Genomic DNA, 19,817 nt, shown 5'->3' with positions numbered 1-19,817 from the left:
TTTCAGGTAGAGGACGAGGCAAGGGCAAGGGCAAGCTGGCGAGCGACCCGAAGTGAGACCGAGGAGGGCCATAGGGACTACCGCTTCCGCTTATTTCTTATTTCAGATTTTAGCATTTGAGTTTGAGTACTTTTATTTTCCACTATCTTTTATGTAGATAGGGCCCGAGTAGGATTTCAGAACGTTTTTACATTTTTGCATGACTACCTTATTTATGTTCTTATAAATGAATTTCTTGAACCATATGCTTTTTAATAAATTTTTAGACTTAAACCACTTGTTCTATACTTAGTGATGACTTCGATTCAGCATAAGGAGTTGGGTCGTTACAATTATATTTAGTAAATTTATTAGATATAAAATTATATATCAAGTTTAATAAGAGTTGAATTTTTTATCTAATTAAAACCGTAAATTAACTCCCTCGTTTATAGAACATAAAATAAAAAATGTTCATACAAAAAATAAATATAATTATGTTAATATGTTAAACATCTAATTAAATACATTCCCATAAAACAAACAACCTTTTAATTATTAGTCTTAAGAATACTACACATTGCATTATCCTTATTGTATTTTATGGACATCATACTGTTTTTAAATGTCAAATAAAAATGTGGAGGATTCTCTTAAACAATAAATAAATAGTACAGTAATATGAAAAATAATCTACTCTAACTTTGTTTCTTATTGTTAGCCATAAACTTATTGATTAGTTTTAATAATTTGTATCATCAAAAGTCGACTTTGATTATGTAGCAACTCAATATTTATATTTTATTTTTAAACTTTGGATTTCTTAATTAAAAGAATTTAGTTTAAAGACCACATTTGTTTTCGGTACTTTTATTAAAGTTTCGATTTGGTTCTCTTACTTTTAATAATGACAACTTGGTCCTTATATCTTTAAATTGGTTAATTATGACTTAGTTCCTATATCGTTACTTAATCGAAATTTGAGGTGTTTGTCATTTGAATCCACGTGTACAACTTTTAGCGTTTGTTGGTTCAAAATTGAGCCATTCATATCAAGAAAACAAAACAACAAATTAGAATGAATTAGGAGATAAGTTTTAGAGTGTGAATGCAAAGATGATTTTTAGTGGGATGGCTTTAAGATATTTTGGCAAGATAGGATTAAGTTTTCTTGCACCCTTGAATTTTGAAAAAAATGAATTTGAACAAGGGATTGGAAGAAATAAGTATCAAAGTTTTGAGCTTTGTTCTAATTGTTTTAAAAAATTAATGTACAAAAATTAACACTTGCAAATAGATGAATGTAAAGTCTATATTAATTAATGTCTTAATTTTTTTGTTTTTAATTAATAAAATCGATTTCATCCGATAAAAGAAGAGGATCCATAAATATTGTATGTGGTTTTGTTTAATATACAATTAGCCTTGATAGTATTCTTATGGCTTGTCGTGAACTAGAATAGCTAAACTCGTTAATCTAAGTTTGGAGTGAGAAGCCAAAGTTATTTTATGTTACCAATGCCTTTCTTTAATCACAATAGGTTTCTTCTAATTTCACGCATGCTAATCTCAACGAAGCTAAAAGGTTAGGTTAGGATTGGAATGAATCAAAAGAATGTTTGTAAAAATTAGCATCAGTGTTGGAAAGATATATGAATATAAAAATATAAATATGAGTGTAAAAATCTAGTGAAAATGTTTTTTAGTTAGAAACCAAGTTAAACCTCCTCCAACCTTTTGACGTTGTCCATCGGAGATAAATCTACTTTATAAAATATTAAATTACAAGAAAGACAATGAGAGAAATAAATTAAAAACCATAGCAAATAGGACCTTTAATGTCTTTTTGTCTGTACCCTCCCGCATGGAGAAATTGCTTACTAATTTGTACTCGTGAATCCTATATGACAACTCTTTCAAATAGGGGTGTAAAAATAACTCAAATAATCTGACAATTATGACTATCCAACACATATTACAAGGGTTTGGGTTGAGTTAGTTTAAAATTTAGGTTGGGTTGGGTTCAAAATTTTGGTTTTTTTTCGAGTTAGTTAGATCTCGGGGTTGAAAATTTCAATTCAACCCAACCCAACCTGAATTAATGATATGTGTGTGTATACACATCTATATATGTGTATATATATATATATAATAATAATAATAATAATAATATTATTATTATTATTATTATTATTATTATTAATTTAGTAAAGGTAAAGTTAGGTCAAATGTTATAGGAAAATTACGTCAGATAACAAAAAGATTTAGTAAAAAATAGCTCATAACACCTCTTTTTTGTATATTGTGAATATGATAAATATGACGAGCAATTAATGATATTAGACGCTTGCGAATTGTTCGCTTTTAAATTTGGTACTTTTGCAATTTAAAAAATGTATTGATATGGGCTCTATTATCATAATTGTTTTTTGCTATTTTTGCAAATGCCCTAATGTTCTATTATATATTTTTTTTCTTCTCTTTTTTCATAACCCGACAATCCAACCCAATCCGTATTTTTAGAGTTGGTTTGGGAATACTATTTGCATTACTTAGGTTGAAAATGTCCCCCAACCCAACCCATTTACACCATTAATTTCAAATGCTTGTTAAATTTAACAACAACCTAACAATAGGGACTAAATTATGACCCATTTTAAAGTACATAACCTAGATTACTACTTCTAAAAGAGATGAAAGTTGTTAGTTTAATAAAAGTAGAGGTATGAAATGTGATTTTTAACTAAGAACATATTAATATGTATTTATCAAATCATTTGTAATGGTAAGTAAAGATATTCTTATTAAAATTAAATCTTAAATATGAGTAATTATATGAAATTGAAAGTAGGAGAATGATGAAATTAGATAATTGTGATTTTAAAAAAATAATTAAAAACAAATGGAGAGGTAATAAATAAAAAAAAGTAGAGAGGAATGGATGAATACAGAATAGAAAAATAGAAATTAGAATAAGCAAAGTTTAAATTGATTAGTAGAGCATAGAAATTTCTTGAAGAGAAAGGCAAGGTGGCAGAGTGAGAGATTTCAATGCTGACGTGCCTGTCCCCGTAACCCCCACCGCCTCTTATCTTAAATCTTTTATATAACAATGTAACACGTGGCATTACCACTCTATAACCGCTTCTTGTTTTTGGAACCAGACATGCCTACATAACATACATTTTGTTTTTAAGTGTTAGTTTGTTAGTATATTCCATTCTATGTATACAAACATGTTCATTCCCATAATATTAATACCTAAATCCATTATCATCACATCCACCTCTGTTGTCAAGTTGGACTAAGATATGAAGATAGAGGTTGATGCAAAATAAGATTGCTCCCGTATTTTTTTTATTTACCTTTATTTTCTTTTTCTGTTTTTTACTCCTTACTCATCACATCACAACCCTATCTTATAATCATTTCTTTTTCATAATATCGATAGATCCAACCTTCGTCATTCATCTTTCGCTTTACTTTTGTGTTGCAATATATTTTGTGTATTATCGTAAAAATGATACAATGTTATTTGTAATTTTTATATTATTATCTTTTTTTTAAAAAAAATGTGTGAGAAAAACTTATTATTTATTTCGTTAATAATGAGAAAATTCTATATAGATGTGTTTGTGGGTAGATATATCTTATATTTGAAAGTAAAAAGAGATCTTTTTAAATGATTTATTATAATTTAGTTCTACCTGTCTAATAAATATTTCTACGTGCAGTTGGAAAGAAATTAATGGTTTTTATTTCTTTCATCTTCTTCATTTTTTGGGTGGTTCAAGTTCAAGGTAGATTTTCTTATTTCTTTTTTTCTTTTTCTTACATTTTACCTTAAGACGACATTCATAGAAAATTGTTACAATGTATCGAGAACGAAGAATAAGTAGATGTTTTGAGACAATTATCTTTCTCTATATATTAATGTTCACTTGTAGATTAAAATTACAGTACTTTGTTTAATCTCATTTTAAATTACTCTTAGTGGTTAAAAAGAACTTAATTCATTTATCATTAAAATGTATTAGTACCCATGAAGTTTATAGTTCGAATCTCCTTGTTCAATTATACTAAAAAACAGTTACTCTTAGTTACATATTATTTTGTTCAGTAATTTTTAAAATATAAAAACTCAACGATATACTCTTTACATGTGCAACACACGTTGATATTAAATATGTAGTATGTATAAAAATATGGATGATGAGAAACTTTTGTTTCCATTTATGCATTTTTGTTATAAGGTTTTTTCACTATTACTTTAATAAACAATTTAGTCATTTGTCCAATTTTACTCATTCACTTCAAATTAATTCAATTCAAAAAGTCATATTAAAAACCACAACTTCTAAATATTAAACCCAACTAAAAAACATCTCATAAATATCTTTAATGTAATGTTTTTTCTTCATTTCTTTATTCAAAATACAAATTTCTTCTCTCTTATTGTCTATAACTATGTTTTAGGTTATTTTAAATGTCTATTTTGTATTTCTAATATTGGAAAGGTTGTAAATTATTAGTCACAATTTTCATTATAATATTTGATTATTTGAAATTAATTTACGTTAGATAATTATGTGAAAGATTTTATAATTTATGGTTAGGTGGAGAAAGTGGTTTCAAATAAGAATAAATTCAACCATAAAAAAACATAATAAAGTATTCATAACCATTTACTCATTAACTCTTTCACTCTAAACCTATATTATCTATTCTTCCTCGCTAACACTTTGCTATATATGTTATATTATGTGGTTAACGGTTTAATTCTAAAGGATGGAAGTTTGAGGAGAAAACATTGAGAAAGTCGAGCAAAAACATAATCTTAAAAGAGAGTCAAATATATGAACATATTTATCGTAAGAGATACATTTATATTAATTATTTTGAAAATAAAAGAGAAAATTGAGGAGAGATAGATTTGTTTCTTTTCTATCTTGCGGTATTAATAATAATACTCTAATGTTTTCTGTATGAATATAATATCTTAGATTTTTAAGAAGATCTATTCTTATCATTTCAAAGAGATCTATTGTTATCATTTCCATCGCAATATATATTTTCTTTAAAAATTCAAACAAAAAATATATCATTGTATGATTTTTATATAGCTTTATTTTGTTATTTTAATTATATATTTTAACAATTTTATTTTATTTTACTAAAGTTTTGTCATTGGATAAATCTATTGGAAAATTTTGAGAATATCGATCAATAGGTAATTGCTACGTCATGACGAATCACTGCCCTGAAAGCAATTTCGACTGACCGTAGTGCTAATCATGGTGTCGGTTGCTTCCCAAGGTTAATACAACTTTCCAGTACAGACGTGCACTCGTCTGAACAGGGAATAGAAACAAAATCGTGTGGAATGCTCAGAACTTCGAGAGAAGGCGAATAGGAGAAGAGAGAATTGGAAGAATGTTTTTTTTGGTGTGTTGAAACCAAATGAATTATGTCCAATTTATAGAGAGCTAAAGGTGGCAAGAAGTGGACGAGAGTGATCGTCAGAAAAGTAAGGAGGAGAGTGATCACCGGAACGTCATGGCAGGGAGCGAACGTTGGAATAGGACGACGAGTGCACGTTGAACGAAAGAGCAATTAGTGTAAAAGATTTACACATGTCCAGGTGCTTGGCATCGAAAGTGTAAGGGATAAAAAGGTAAATTACCAAAAGTATAGGTAATAAAAAGTTACATCATTTTTCATCTAAGTACAATTACCCAAGCTCAATCCTACCCATCCAACTAGACAAACAACAAAGGGGGCACATGTGAGGTGACAAGGTAAGACTATCACCACCAGCTTAAAATCTCCTTTGAAGGTTTAAGTATATATGTCCATTTTCCACTTCAAAAATTAGCAATGTGGGACAAATAACTTAATTTTGCTATTTCGGCCAAAGCTCACAAGTCATTTCTAACAAAATCACAACAATAATTTAGATACTTATTCGATGAGAACTTAGGATGTGTACAAAACAAACAGGAACTTGTAGTTATGGAGTTTAAGATGCGTATGATTCAAATTATTTCCATTTTACTAAATAGAAAAGGCCCTCTCAATGTATACTTGGCAATGGACTAAATTTAAATGATTGGTTGGGCCTCATATGATGGCATGGCATTGGTATATGGTACCTAAAGCCCAAGCCATCATGTCCACAAATTAAGAAATATGATGTGATTATCCTACTACTAAACTCTTTTTGTACCATAACCATATATATCTGCACATCTCTTCCTTTTAGTATGGGTACAAAGGGATAAATCCTAACCTAACCTTTCCATTTCAAAAACAAGTTAGTGTATGTAAATATCAGTCAAATTGCGGTGATTTGATTTTTTTCTTTTTTCTTTTTTCTTTTTAACAATATTTCACGAGATTCATCAATTGTAGATTTTGTACACAAATTGTAGTGTTTAATTTGAATGTTGGTAATTCTAATTTATTAGTTGACTTGAATCTAAATAGTAAATACAAAACAAAGAAAAGAATGGTGAAGAAAGAAACCAAATTACGAAAAGACCCATGTGGCTGAGAGGGATAGTTTTGGGAATGTAATTGTGGAAAGAAGTAAAGGTCGTAAGTATAGAAGAAAGAACCATAAAGGCTCTGACACAAAGTAGGCCCTACTTTTACTTATGAAATGACAATAAGGGCCCCCCCCCCCCCCAATTAATGTTGTTTTTTTTCTACCTTTTATTTTCTCCTTTTCCTTTTACCCCTCCTTTCATGTTCTTTTTTTTCTTTTTTAATGTTTTTTAAAAACCTAACAAATCTATAAAATAATTACATTCTACAAAACAATTTAAAAACAAACTCACAATAAAAAATACCAAAAATGTCTCGTCAACACGCGATTAGTCGATCACACGCGCACACAAGTGATCGTCTTTTAAACGAATAATCTACTATCGTTTAGGTCATGATACACGATCGTGTAGTTTTTTTTTTTTATCGATGAAAAAAATGCTTCAAATTCAAACGATCGTATTGACCATGCTAAATGATTGTGTTGACGATGACATACGATCATATTGATCATGACTACGATCGTGTTGATCATGAAAAACGATTGTGTCGATTATGGTAAGCAATCGTGTAGTCTAATGTAAATGATCGTTAAAAACTGCAAATCTAATGATCATGTTGACCATGCTAAACGATCGTGTTAAATTTGGTAAACAATCATTTAGATCATTTTAAACGATGGAAAAATGTTTCAAATTTAAACAATCATGTTAACTATAGTAAACGATCGTGTTGACGATGGTAAACGATCATTTAGATTTTGTCAAAATGATATTTATAAAATCTTGATATTCTTGAGTATGAGGAAAAGATAAAATAGTATCAAATAATCTTGCCGAAAACGGTGAAAATGAAATATGAGATTTAAACAGAAGAATGAATCGTTTAAATATAGAAGAAATAAAATATGGAAGAGGAGATGAAGAAATCTAAAAGAGAGAATGAATAAACCACAAAGAGGAAGAATGAAAAGAAATGACGAATCGTCCCCAATATTCAAGAGCAAATTTGAAATTTATGAAAACATTGTACTGACTTCATGGATTTTTTTTGTTACACAGACCGTAAATATTTTTTGTGTTTTGTTACATACATGAAAATTATCTTTTTTTAGAAAAAAAATAAAAATTAATTAACATAATGCCACTTTTATCCATTCTTAATAAAAATTTGTGTAATCGTCGATCGAAATAAACTTCAATCACAAATGTAATTGAATTGTTTTTATTACGTTTATTCAAATATATTACAAGAGTAATTTATCTTCTTACCTCCGTTGCTACCATTTAGCGTATACTGATAATAATAATAGTATAAATGTGACATTTTCATAATTCTACGATTGTAACAATATCCATAAGATAATACTGACGATATTCCTAAGCAATTTTCAACTATAATCTAATTGAGAAATCTTCACTATTTACTCAAATAATTAGGCTTTGTTACAAATTTAGAAATGCAACTCATATCTCATTACAATGATGTAGAACATCAGTAAACAACATCAAACGCAATCAAATGCGACTCATTATTTTAGATATTAGGTTGTTAGTAGAGTAAACATGACACAAACTCTATGAAAAGGAAATGAAAGTAAACTTTTAAAATGATCAACATAATGATAATTTAATAGGTATAAAAGTTGTGTTTAACAATATCATTGTCATAAGTTTGTCTTTCTCCTCAGTCGTATTTTGACAATGAAACAAAGAAAAGTCTCCTAAAATTAATGTCCATAGACTTAGAGGCCTTACTTCTTTCTTTTTCTTAAACCTAATTTCATCTCCTTGTTCTTTTTTAGACTATGAATCCTAAACTCTATCTATATGAAATGACATTAAGACCCTTTAATTAATGTTCTTAGATGTCTATGGGTCCGTTTGGATTGTCTATAAAAAAAATATTTTTTGTAAAATGAGTTTAAAGTTTAAATACTCACTTGTTTTGTTTGACCTCTTTATAAATGTTTATATAAAAAATTGTGTTTGCTTTAGTTCATATTTATAAACAAATTTCATAAAAAAATACGCACATTTTGAATTTTTTTTCATAGATATATTTCAAAATTAATTGTATGTTATCTTGAAATTATTAAATTTTTAGTTACTTGAAACTAAATATTAATTTAATTTTTTGTATTAATTTTTTTTTTTGAAAAATTCAATTTTAAAAGCACAAATATCTTGAAATGTAAATATATAATCATAAAAAAAAGTTTGATTTCCATCAACAAAATATAATAAGATAAATAATTTTTTTTCGAGACAATATAATATCAATTAGACAAAAAGATGTGCAATTCGATCACGTTCTTCGTTCATCTTTATTTCACGAACCGAACGATCATGTTTTTCATTAACGTCCTCATGGTTTTTTCACAGATGTTAAGTCGAAATAAATTTGACTGAGAGAGAAACATTTGCTAATCTCTCTATTTAAATGTGTGTTCATATACATTGAAAAAAAAATATTCAAAGTGTTTAAAAATAGAAAACAAAAAAAATAACAAAAAGACGGAGTAAAAAATAGATAGTAAAAAGGAATAGAAAAATAAAGGAAGAAAACTAGATATTTGGAAGAGATTTTTCATTAAACATAAAATAAAAATTTGTTCTAAAATTTGGTTGGATGTGTTTTCTCTATAATGATATATTTCATAATCTCATTTTTCCAAAAATTATTTCAAATAAATGTCAAACACCTCAATTTATCTTAAAATGAATTATTTTAAAAATTAAACACTTCAAAAACCATTCCAAACACACCTTATATGTATTTCTTGATTAAAAAAAAATCTATAGACTTAAATTTAATATTGATTCAATTAATATCCAAGATTAAAGTAAAAATTTTCCAAAAAGAAAATAACTTTAATTCGTTTAAAGAAAAAAGATTACCATATAACTTTTATTTCAAAAAATATATAAAAAAGAGATTAAATAAAAAACTATAATCAAAATCTAAAATATAGATGTTAACAAAGATATGGGTAAAAATATCAATAGGATATTTATGAAAAAAATTATTAGAAACAAAAAATAAGTTTAAAATAATAAATATTAAGTTATTTTCAAATAAACAAACATTTTTATTATGTATGTTATATTTATATTAGTAGCACTTTGATTTTTCTATGAAAAGATGTAATATCAACAAAAATATGTAGAAGATGTAAAAAGGTCGGGACAACGGTTGAGTAGATTTTTTCTTTTTAAGATAATGTTTTTATGGATGATATGTGCTTACCCTTTTTTTTTCCCTACAACCTATCTAAAGTGTCCTTTCCCTCGAACAGCATTGCCTAACACAACAATGACAATCAATATGGTCAATTTAAGTATTTAATATGTACTTGTAATTATTAGAAAAAACTGCCACCCTAATTTAATTGCTTTTTTAGCTTTAAAAAGTTAACTAAAAAATATAATATATATATATATATAAAATTTATTATTTGTCTTCGGTTTATAATTAAGGATGGAACTAATTTTTTTCTAAAAGAAATTATTTAGTTAAAGTGTTTGCATTAAGATTTCCTTTTGTAAAACAAAAAATAAGTTTTTTTACAATTAGTGATTAATGTTTATATAGTGATGGCAATAACTAAAAACATATCTTTTTCTTTTTATTTTTGACGATTTCTGTTAAATAAAAAAAAAAAAGGAAACTATCCTAAATATAACAAAATCTTTGTTTTTAAATATTATAGTTTGTCCTTCTATCTTTTTCTATTTTTTTTATCATCTTTCTTTGTAGTCTTCTTTTTTTAGCGGTCATTTTTTCCATTTTTTTTTTAATTTTTTAATTTGGATAACCAAATCTATTTTTTTCTATAGATTTTCTTGTTTTTTTCTCTTTGTGCATCGTATCGTCTTTCTACTTTTCTTTTTTACGTTTAGATTATGTAACCAAATCTGACAGTCAATAAGAATCTTGAAAAAATTGGTTAGACATTTAAATTAAGATAACCAAAACTAAAGGAGTGTATAAAGAAAATTGAAAAAAAATTGTTGATACCAAATTTTGAAAAAAAAAAATCGTTTAGATTTGTATAACAAATTTTGAAGAAAAAAATTGTTTAGATTTGGAACCCGATCGTGTAACCCAATTAATTAAACAATCGTGTAACTCAGTTAATTAAACGAGTAACAAATTAAACAATATAATTGAAAAACAAATCTAAACGATCGTGTACCAATATAATTGAAAAACAAATCTAAACGATCGTGTACCAAATAATAGTCAAATTTAAACAATCGTGTAATAAACAATAGTCAAATCTAAACGATCGTGTACCAAATTGCGTTACTAAATATATTTCGTGTATTGTTAACGAGGCATTTTTAGTATTTTACAAGTTGAACCTCTGGGTTTTTTTCATTTTCGGAATTATTCAATGGGTAATTATAATAGGTAGCAATTTTTAGAATAATTATTAAGTATGTAGCAATATTTTAAAAAAATTGCAAATATAGCAAAGTCTATCAGTGATATACTTCTATCGTTGATAGATTCTTATGGTTTATCAGTGATAGACCAATATTTGCTACATGGTCTATCGGTGATAGACTTCTATCATTGATAGATTTTGACAGATTTTGCTATATTTGCAATTTTTTTAAAATGTTGCTATATACTTAATTATTTTGAATATAATTGCTACATTTGCAACTATCCCATTCATTTGAACTTTAGAAATTAGAATAAGATGAAAACATATTGGTATATATCACTTTCATATACATTTTAAAGCTCTTTTATGGCTAATAAAAACTTTATAATAGTTAATAATATGTTAAAATTCTATTCTTATCCTTAAATTTTGTTTTTCTCTTTAGACTATGTTGTTAGAGTTTTGTTAACTCTTTAGTGGAATGATTATTATGTGACTTCTATATTTAAATGATTCGACTCTAACTTTATCATATTAATATATAAATAATCAAGAAATCTTACTAATTTATTATATAAATTTTTTATGGTAACACAAAAACATAATCAATAAACTTAATTCCAAGTTTAAAACTATTTTTTTTTCTCTACAACTTGAATCTATCACACCCTCTCCTCACTTCTCACCCTTTATTCATTTTTCTTCAAATTGAAATTTTGAAACAAATCAAGAGAACAACATTAAATAGAATAAAAAATAAAATATAATTGACAGTGTAACATTCATGATAAGGTAAAATAAACTAGAAAAATAAAATAAGTACAGCACAATAAATCACATTGCCCTAAAAAAAGAAAAAGGTGAAAAGAATTGGAAGGAAGAGAGAGAGAAAAAAAAACATGTCAATTGCATCTAACATGTGAGTTGAGAAACTATAGTAGAATAACGATGCACCAAGACAATGATGACCAAAATCTTAAAGACAAAGTGGCCTTTTGAATTCTTGATAAAATATCAATTTACTATCTAACCAAATATAGAAGTTACCTCATCATTTTATTAGAGAATTAACGAAATTTTAATGATAAAGAACTAGAATATACTCTTTTTAAAAGTTTAAGGACTAAAATAGATGTTTTTTAAAATTTAAAGACCAGAATAGAACAAAATACAAAACCTAGGGAAAAAAAAAAAGTTAAAGTTTGTGTTTGTATTTGAATTTTTGATAAGAGTAAAGAAAATTAATTGTTAGTTGAGTAAGAAAGTAAAATTGATGAGATGAGGTAATTAGTTTCTAAATAGGGTTGATGAATTGGCATTTCCTTCTTGTCCCTTTCCTTTGCTATTATTGTTATTATTATCATTACTTTTTTGTTTGTCAACCTTCACCCAATTAACAACATTCTTCTTTGTTCTTGTTCTTGTCGATATTTGTCAGAATTTTAATTTTTTAGGAAATGAAATTTCCTTTCATCCAAATTTTAAACATAAAAGAAATGAGTTTCTCCCCAATTAGAAATTTCCATAGATTTGACTTTGAGTTCCTTTAACCATATTTCTTACACAAGAGGATGTTTCCTTTCCTCTTTTCTTTTCATAAAAAGTATGAATGATCTTTCTATTTCTTTTTTTTTCTTTTTTTTTTTTTTTTTCATTATGAAATATCATTTTGTCACGAGACAAATAGATTAATAGAGGTGAGCTTTCGTCCCTTTTTTGTTCATCCTAATTTTAAGTTTTAATTTTGAAACAAAATTCATAAGATATATTTTACCATAAGTTTGTTTTTCTTTTTAAATTTTTTTAAAAAGAACCTTTTTAGTTAAAAAAAACCTTATAAGTCAGGAAACCAATTTTTCCTTTATATTGGGAACTACGTTTTGAGTTAGTTCTGAAGGTTATTTTTCAAAGATCTAAAAAATAAGAATGGTAATAAAAAGAAAATAACAAAAACATATAACTTTACGTTTAAAAAATTGGTAAAATTTTGAACCATTTTAAGTAAAAACAGAAAGAAAAATACTACCGAAAGATTTCGACTAAAAATACTTTTTTCTTTGTTCTTAAAAACTGAAACTAATTCCACTTTTCCCTCTAAATTTAAGTTTACATAATTAGCTTTTTTATTGTTTTTAGTTTAATTTAAGTTTAAACAAGAAAAAATTGGAATTAGTTTAGGTTTAGATAATGAAAGACTTGTAGTGATGCTTATGGAATTAGGAGAAATGTTCAAGCAAGTTTCTTGTTCTTTAGTTATAGGTTGTTTGAAGAATGGGAACCTTATCAGAATTACTAGAAGTTAGAAAGTTAAAAGAGGAATAAGTTTAAAATCATCGAAACAAAATCAAAATGAGTTTTGCTATAGAAATTGAATATAAAAGAATTGGGGATTACGATAAAAACCAATTTTAGTAAGAACCACCAGGAAAAAGCAATTAACTTGTTAAAACTTTGTTAGGTTGACGGCCAACTAATATGGAGTATTGAATCATGCAGGAACCAATTAAATTTCAAATTTTTACTGAAAGAAAAGAAATTGTAAATTGCCATAACATGCTACTGATCTCTAGAGACCAAAGACAAGATAAGTGTTAAAGAAAAAGCCAAACAGATGGAAGAATAGGAAACTGTTTAAATGGGAATAATTTGATTACCAAAAACAAAGTAGCCAATTTATGAAAGAATCCAATTGGAAACAAAAGAATTAAAAACAACTTCGTTTAAACCCCAAATAAAAAACATAAAAAAAGAAGAAAGAAAACAGAGTGTTTTGATTTTGTAGTGGAAAACCCTGTTGGCAGTTTAAAGAATCTCCGGCCCAAAAAAATCACTCTCGATTCTCTCTTCTTATCAAAACAAATTTCAACCCATAAAGTAACTTACGAAAAAGCTAACGACTTTGCCCTTCTCTCTCCTTCATTCCAACTTTCTCTCTCTTTGCTTCTTTTCTTCTTTCTTCTTTCTTCTTTCTTCTTTCTTCTTTCTTCTTTCTTCTTTCTTCTTTCTTCCCCTGTTTTTCTCCTTTTCCCTTTCACTTCCACATTTCACCATGCAAACCCACAATCCACCGATTCGAACCGGTTCCAAACCCAATCAATCTCTCTTTCACTCTTTCAAACAATCCCTTCCATTCCCAGAAAAACTCTCCGATCTCTTGCTTCTTTTCGCCAGAGCCGGCCTCCTCCTCTGTCTCGTCGCCTCCATGTCCCTCGTCCTCCGTTCATCTTTCACTTCTCAATCCCACCAGTTCATACTCCCAACCCGCACTCAAACCGCCGTCCACGACCCCGTCAAAAACTCCACCTCCCCCACCAACATATCCCACATCGTATTCGGAATCGGCGCCTCAGTTCAAACATGGAAAGACCGAACTCTCTACACCCATCTTTGGTGGAACCGGAATCGGAACCGTGGGTTCGCTTGGCTCGATGGTAAACCGGGGAAAACCGGAAACCCGGTTCCGTACAAGGTGTCGGATTGGTGTTTTGGGTCGGGTTATTCGTGTAAGTCGTCGGCGGTTCGAATTGCTAGGATTGTTGTGGAGAGTTATAAATTGGGTTTAGAAAACGTGCGGTGGTTTGTGATGGGAGATGATGATACAGTGTTTTTCACGGAGAATTTAGTTACGGTTTTAGCGAAATATGATCATAACCAGATGTACTACATTGGTGGGAACTCGGAGAGCGTTGAGCAAGATCAGATGCATTCTTACGGGATGGCGTTTGGCGGCGGGGGGTTTGCAATCAGTTACCCACTGGCCGCCGAGTTGGTGAAAGTAATGGACGGTTGTCTTCATCGGTACAGTTTTTTCTACGGCTCTGATCAAAGGGTCTGGGCTTGTATTGCGGAGCTCGGTGTTCCACTCACAACAGAACGTGGCTTTCATCAGGTAAATTTTTTCTTTTTTAACTTTTGAATTCATAATCCACGTGTCCAATTTTGAGTAGTTCAAAGAACGTAAATAATGACTCGTGTAATGATGGATGAATAGTTAGGTAGCGGACGAGCCTACCTTAGATTGGTTAACTCGCCGTCGCTCGGCGCTGTACTAATTTGAATACATATTCTTGCATCAAAGTTATAATGAATATTATAATTGACTTATTACATTCATTAAATGATATGATTCAATGAAAGTTTGAATTTTTATTATCATAGTATTAGAAAGAGACATGGATTCGAAACCAAGTCCACACAGTTTTAATTTATATTAGAAGAAAATATCAGCACTTTTCTTAATAAATAAAAGCTAATTCTAATACTTAAATAATTACAAAGATAATCTAAAGTTTTTTTTTGGGAATTGTATCCGCCGGAGGGGTTGGGATTGAAGGACCTTGAAAGTTGTCTTTGTCGGTCTTCATCCTTTATGATTTTGTGTAAGCTACTAAGCTTAAGGGTTGTACTATTTTCTGGCCCCTCACTTTGTTATACTGTCCAACTTCCTATGTCAAATTTATATCATTCAGCCTTTTTGGACTATCTTGTTACTAAATAAAATCAAAATATACCATAGTGTAAAGTTGTATGCGTAGCCGTTAAATTTCATCATGATAATTGGTTTGTGTAACTTTCTTTTGAAAGTAGAGGTTGAAATGTACTACCGAAGGTAGAGATTCAAATCTTTAAATAAGATTGATTTCAAGTTAAATTTGTGCAGTTTGATATTCGAGGTGACCCATATGGGATATTGGCAGCGCATCCATTGGCACCACTTGTATCACTTCATCACCTTGATCATGTGGAGCCATTGTTTCCAAACCAAACTAGGGTTGATTCATTGGATTTACTTATGCAAGCATATCGAGTTGACTCAAGCCGAATCCTTCAGCAAACTGTCTGCTATGATCGAAGGAAAGAATGGTCCATCTCCATCGCATGGGGCTATGCTGTTCAGATATATCCGTTCATGGTGACAGCTACAGATATGCAGATTCCATTTCAGACGTTCAAGACATGGAGGAGCTCGAGCGATGGACCATTCAATTTCAATACACGCCCTGTGAGTTCCGACCCATGCTGGCAACCGGTTGTTTATTTTTTGAAGCAAGTTCAAGAGGTGGACACAAGGGGTACCAAAACCACTTACGAAAGGTTTGTGGTGAAGGACGTGAAGGTATGCGAGAGGAATGATTACGCTCGGGTCATGGCAGTGAAACAAGTTACTGTTTCCTCAATGAAGATGGACACTCAACTATGGATGAAGGTTATTGATCTCTCCCTCTTCACAGTCATTTATAGTATTCTCAGTTTGTCATGTCATTGACGTTTTCGATTCAATTGATTGTACAGGCACCACAAAGACAGTGTTGCGAGATTATGGACAAGTGGGGAGACGATAACCATATCTGGGTTAGGCTTAGGAAATGCAGAAAGAGTGAAACAATAACCACATAGATTCTCATTTTTGGAAGAATTGTTTTAGGTCCTAGAATAATGATGGCTAATTTGCCCTCTTGTAAATATCACAGTTCTAAATATAGAAAAAAAAATCAGCATTTTCAACAGAAGTTTTTGAGGACAATGTTAATCTGGTTGGTAAGACTGTAATAGGGATTGATATAGTATAGTCATATTCTAATGAACATACGCTTAGTGGTGTAAGACAAAATCGGCTGCATTATTAAAGTTGGTAAAGGCGACAATTTTTCTGGAGTGGAATAAACAATAAAGAATTGGATGGAGAAACCCAATCGTTTTAAATATGAGTGCACTTTGTAGTTTGTAATGGAGCTTTGCAACTTTTTCTCCCATCATTAGTGGGTTGAAATAAAAGTTACCAACTGGGCAAATTATGGACTCTAGCGGTTTCTAGTTAGTTTCTGTACATCAAATCCTATGCCTCGTAGAATCTGAATTTAATTTTCTCAACAGGGCTCTGTTTGTAAAAGATCTGGGTGTTGAATTCAACAACGAAGAAATCCAATGTGTTATTGAACATGTTACTTACGTTAAGCTTTATGATATAGACAAAGACAAACCAAATAATAAGACACGATCAAATGAATGACAAAATTGAACTCATTGGATTGGGTACACTGATATGATTATTGAAAACTTTACACATTTTAAAGTTGATCTATACGGTTCTTGTACTTCAATAGCTTGCCATATAATTTGAGCGTCAATCACAGAGCAAGGTCTCTCGAGTTGCATTTCCAGTAGTTGGGTTTACCCTGTAAACAAAAATGAGTAAGTTTCCTGTTCTATTTATCATGAACCATTTATAGTCAAACCAAAGAAACACAAGAATTTGTCTTTACCCATCTGCAACTTTGCAAAGGTATTCCCGCTGATCCTCTCTCAATGGAACGTCAGTGAAGTCTGCCATTATGAGGTAAATTATGCATAGTATTTCTTCGTACAACCACTCCATTGTTAGTTTTCAGAAAATTATATCCATTGTTAGTTGAATTGCATTTTCCTACTACTCTTTCGTCTAAGCACATTGCTGAAAAAAATGAGTTTCAGCTAAATGCCTAAAAGTCAAATTTCTTTTGAAGCACAGCGAGGTTGGAATAACAACCTATGTTAATGCATCATGGCATCTAAAATAATAATGGAGATGAGAGGATCCCCAATGAGATACTAAAAGCAACATAAATGTTGGGTTTACAAGAAACATACTAAGAAAAACAGAATCAGATTCTATTTGTGTAACAAATGTAAATCTTGGTCATTCTCGCCTTTCAAATCTCCTAAACTAGACTTTTAGGTCTTATAAGGAACTAATAGAACCTTTCAAGTATGTATAAAGTACCTTTGGAAAATATATAGAAAGTATTAATTGAACGTGGGGAGAGAGAGTATGAACAAATAAAAAAGAAGAGGATCCCCGATGAGATACTAAAGGCAAAATAGATGTTGGGTTTTCATACCAGCTCCGTTTATTGTTGAACCACGGAAAGAGGTATTTCCCGTGGCCAGTGCACCTTCAAGGTTGGCATTGGTTAAATTTGCCTGCCCAAAGCAGAAAAAACCAACCATTCAGTATAAAGTTATAACTTCACTGTATTCTAACATCAATGGACACTTGAATGTAAAATCTCAGATAAAAACTGTAGGTTACTCGGCATCTCAGACTGCATACACAGTTCATGGTTATTGTATCCCACGAATACTTTTTGCAAAGTAGTTTCCTATCGTATTTGATCAAATTTTTTAACATTCAAGACTGAGATTGCAAAATTTGACCCCCAGTCCTAACTAACAAGTTATGCATATATATATAATATATATATATATATATATATATATATATATATATATATATATATATATATATATATATATAAAATATAATCATTCAAATTTGAAAGTCTGAAAAGGGGCAAACTAGAGATTAAATAAAGAAGCATTTAATTCTACACATATCAAACAATCACCACCTTGGTAACATTGGCAAGAGAAAAATCTGCACCTCTGAGATCAGCATCTGAAAGATCCGCCCCTAACAATTAGACAATGGAAGAAAGAATTGAAGTCAGCATTAACTGGATAGAAAATCCTAAATATAAGAGTATGCAGTTGATTAAAATGAGTTAAACCTGTTAAATCAGCATCAAAGAAGCTAGCACCTAATAACTTGGCACCTTTAAAATTAGCTTGCCGTAAAATAGACTAATACAAAAGAAACAGAGAGAGAAAAAAAACAATGTCACAACCACATATTACTGTAGTACAAGTACAAACAAAAGAAATAATGAAACTTGGGTTGAAACCGTTTTGAAGTCTTGCTTGATTAAGGTCTTCCCACTGAAATCTTTCCCAGAGAGATCCTGACCTCTAGTGACCCCAGCTCCGTAAGGACCTCCGCCCTAATTACCAAAAATAAATCAAACAGTACAATACAACACAAAACATAGAGATATGATAATGAAAATGAGGAAATAAACCTTAAAAGCTAGGGCAGGATCGGCGAGGAACAAAGAGGCAGAAATGAAAACGAGAAAAGTGGGTTGTCCAAGGGAAAGAACCAAATTCCTTGTAGCTTCAAGTTGTTGGTTGAATACCTTCACATCGTGGGTAAAATGAAAGCATTTGAAAAGAAAGGAGAGGAAATTGGGAGAGGAAATGGAGGGGCGGAGTTTACCTGAGAAGTAGAATGGGGGCCGGGGGAAATGGAGGGAGGAAGAAGAAGGTGAGATCTTGAATGGATTTTGGGAGTGGAACAACATAATGAAGCGTTGAGCAGAGCCATTTCCGGAAAGCCGAAATTCAAAATTTTGTTTTCGAATAGGAATTGGATAATGTCACCTCCGACCGCAACCGCATTGGATAATCTGGAAATGGATTATGAGTTTTTGTTTGTGTGCAGCTGTTCGTATCTTACTTCGGGTCCTTTGTCCACGTAGATTTTGCCACGTGCTACTACCCAAAAACTATAATTTTCACTAATTGTGATGGGTCAGTGTGATGGTCTTTTAAAAACGAAGGTGTAATCTAATCTAATAACATTACTTAACACAAACACTAGTACCTCATTTTATTCTTCATAACAAAATGATAAAACTCTATATGACGATGGAATGGAATAGACTAGCCAAAAAAAAAACTGAGCTTATCTCTTTTTGAGTTACGTATTCGAGAAGTTTTAATTTTTTTTCCTCGACAAAGTTGCATTAACCTCTTTGACGCTTCTACATTTTGTTCTTTCCATCTCGATTTTTAATTGAATGCTCACATAAAATACATTGTGATATATATCTTTTTATATGTATAGCAAACTGCTTTTTTTCCCCTTCATTTTTGACTATTTATAAACGATTTCTCTAAAACTTATAGATTTTTTAGACAAAATTAAACTTTTAAGATTTATTGAAGTGAGAGTTGTCCAAGGCAACGCCCAAAGTTCATAGGTAAACCTAAATCTATAAAGTACTGAGAAGAGACCTAG

General features: G+C 29.9%; 2 protein-coding genes across 2 annotated transcripts; one reads left to right on the top strand and one right to left on the bottom strand.

Annotated features, from left to right (window-relative positions):
* Positions 1 to 13,763: 13,763 nt before the first annotated feature.
* On the top strand, positions 13,764 to 16,532 carry LOC103485521 (uncharacterized). The gene is made up of 3 exons (XM_008443169.3): positions 13,764 to 14,810; positions 15,582 to 16,127; positions 16,214 to 16,532. Exons 1-3 carry the CDS (start codon positions 13,971 to 13,973, stop codon positions 16,316 to 16,318), a joined length of 1,491 nt encoding a protein of 496 aa, XP_008441391.1. The 5' UTR covers positions 13,764 to 13,970; the 3' UTR covers positions 16,319 to 16,532.
* Positions 16,533 to 16,924: 392 nt separating this feature from the next.
* LOC103485520 (thylakoid lumenal 15 kDa protein 1, chloroplastic) lies at positions 16,925 to 19,206 on the bottom strand. The gene is made up of 8 exons (XM_008443168.3): positions 19,014 to 19,206; positions 18,817 to 18,933; positions 18,643 to 18,738; positions 18,469 to 18,541; positions 18,310 to 18,371; positions 17,800 to 17,881; positions 17,185 to 17,245; positions 16,925 to 17,097 (listed from the first exon to the last, which is right to left on the bottom strand). The coding sequence occupies exons 1-8, from the start codon at positions 19,119 to 19,121 to the stop codon at positions 17,046 to 17,048; spliced, it is 651 nt and encodes a 216-aa protein (XP_008441390.1). The 5' UTR covers positions 19,122 to 19,206; the 3' UTR covers positions 16,925 to 17,045.
* Positions 19,207 to 19,817: the final 611 nt, after the last annotated feature.

This window comes from Cucumis melo, chromosome 3, assembly GCF_025177605.1.
Source record: "Cucumis melo cultivar AY chromosome 3, USDA_Cmelo_AY_1.0, whole genome shotgun sequence".
NCBI classification, from domain to species: Eukaryota; Viridiplantae; Streptophyta; class Magnoliopsida; order Cucurbitales; family Cucurbitaceae; genus Cucumis; species Cucumis melo.
This window is presented reverse-complemented; position numbering and strand designations above follow the sequence as displayed.